The 2274-nt window shown below is 51.8% G+C and overlaps 1 protein-coding gene across 1 annotated transcript; it reads left to right on the top strand.

The window, feature by feature from the left end:
* On the top strand, positions 1-1346 carry LOC118734938. The gene is made up of 2 exons (XM_036464536.1): positions 1-53; positions 101-1346. Exons 1-2 carry the CDS (start codon positions 1-3, stop codon positions 1344-1346), a joined length of 1299 nt encoding a protein of 432 aa, XP_036320429.1.
* The last annotated feature ends 928 nt before the right edge of the window (positions 1347-2274 follow it).

The following is a 2274-nucleotide window of genomic DNA, read 5'->3' as shown; positions in this document are numbered from 1 at the left end:
ATGGATGTGGAGAGGAAGTATCGTGTCGTCTCTTGTGTGACATGGGTTCACAGGTAAGCTTCATTACGGAGCCATTTTTTAAGCGTTTGAATCTCCACAGAAGGCGTTACACATTGACGGTAGAAGGTATTGGTTCGCAGAGGGTAACTTCTTCGCGCGGACAGACGACTCTGGTGATGCGATCATATCACGATGCAGAATTTGAGTGCCGTTTGGATGCGCACATTTTGCCTAGTATAACTTCGACGATTCCCGCATCTCCAATTGACACGAGCGGGTACAAACACTTACATAACATACCACTGGCTGATCCGACATTTCACACGCCAGGAAGCATCGATGTACGTATTGGAGCGGACATCATGGGCATGCTTCTCCTGGGTGAAACTATCACTGGTGGGCCTAAGCAGCCGTGCGCTCTCCATACGCGTCTCGGTTGGGTCATATGCGGACCTACATCGCCACGCTGTGCGTCACTCCCCGCCTTGGGCACACCGACCGAATGTGTTACCGAGGAGGAGCGACTCGATGAGATTCTTCAACGCTTCTGGGAACTGGAGGAGGTTCCTCGCCCCAAAACGACCGATGACATTTGCGAGGAGATTTTCCACCGAACCGTATCGCGCAAGAGCAATGGCCGATACATAGTGCAGATCCCATTTTCTCCGGATGCGCCTGCACTCGGTGATTCCTACGGCAAGGCGCTGGGCCACTTTTTCAACCTTGAGAGGCGTCTGAGGGGTGATGATGACTTGCGCCAGAAGTATGTTCAGTTTATGCGCGAGTACGAGACGCTCGGCCACATGGAGAAGATCACGCTACAACGAGATGATCCATCCCACGCCTACTTTATACGGCACCATGCTGTCACCGCGAAATTCCGTGTGGTCTTCAACGCTTCGGCGAAGAGCAGCAATGGCGTCTCCTTGAACGACACTCAGCTGGTTGGGCCGGCAGTTCAAGATCCACTAGTTGACATCCTCTTACGCTTTCGTCGATTCCGCGTAGCTGTCACGGCTGACATCGAGAAGATGTTCCGGCAAATCGAAGTGGACTCCAGGCATCGATGTTGGCAGCAGATCCTCTGGTGCGAAAGCCCTAATGACCCGCTCCGTGCGTATCAACTGAAGACTCTCACCTACGGTATGGCTTGCAGCCCTTATAACGCTGCTCGTGTTCTGAACCAGTGCGCCATTGACAACCAAATCGTGGTTCCTGATGCTAATCGAGCTGCAGCTGCACGGGACAGTATCTTACGCAACTTTTATATGGAGGATCTCCTGGATAGCGCTGACACGCCAATTGAAGCAATCACGTTAGCGCGAGTCGTTTCCACAATATTGTAACAAGGCCACTTTCGACTTTGCAAGTGGAAATCCAACGATGTGGACATGCTCTCGGCGACATCTGGTTCAGAGGCATCCAGCTGCACACTTGGCTTAGGCGACACTGATGCCAAGGTTCTGGGGCTTTACTGGGGACCAGTCAATGATGTGATTCTTTTTCGGGTAACGCTGCCAGATGCTAACCCTATCCCTACCAAACGTCAGGTATTGAGTGAAGTGGCCAGAATCTTCTCTTGGACTTCTGGTTCCAGTAACAGTGACCGCTAAGATGATGATGCAGTTAACATGGGCTGCCAAGATAGATTGGGATACGCCCTTACCACCAGAGCTACGCGAGAAGTGGCTCAAGTTCCGAGGCAGCCTTCCAGCTATTAGCGCTTTCCGCATACCACGATGGATCGGAATGACCAAGTCAGCCGCTACCACGCTCCATGGGTTTTGCGATGCCAGCGAACGGGCGTACGCCGCTGTCATATATTCACGAAGCATCGAACCCGATGGACAGGTGAGAGTGAGACTCGTAGCTGCACGAACTAAGGTTAGTCCACTTAAGGCAATCACCATTCCGAGGCTGGAATTGTGCGCCGCTCACTTGCTTGTAACTTCTATGGTGAGTGTACGCGAGGCTCTTCAACTCAGCAAAGATCAATGCACCTATTGGAGCGATTCCAGCATAGCCCTTGCTTGGATACGCAAACCACCAAACATTTTGATGCAGTATGTCTCCAATCGAGTGGCTTACGTCCAAAGGAACTCCAATATCAGATTGGCATCACATAAGCAGCAAAGACAATCCTGCCGACTGTGCCAGTCGCGGCATGACACCAGCGGCTCTTCACAATTTTTCCTTATGGTGGAATGGGCCAGGCAACATGTACGAAGACAATCTTATACCAAGTGAGATCCCACTTCTCGGCGACGGCGAGCA

The sequence above is a fragment of the Rhagoletis pomonella genome, unplaced genomic scaffold (genome assembly GCF_013731165.1).
Source record: "Rhagoletis pomonella isolate Grant_MI unplaced genomic scaffold, Rhpom_1.0 Rhpom_scaffold_00003, whole genome shotgun sequence".
Lineage (NCBI taxonomy): Eukaryota > Metazoa > Arthropoda > Insecta > Diptera > Tephritidae > Rhagoletis > Rhagoletis pomonella.
The sequence above is the reverse complement of the archived record's forward strand: the minus strand, read 5'-3'. Positions and strand labels throughout refer to the sequence as shown.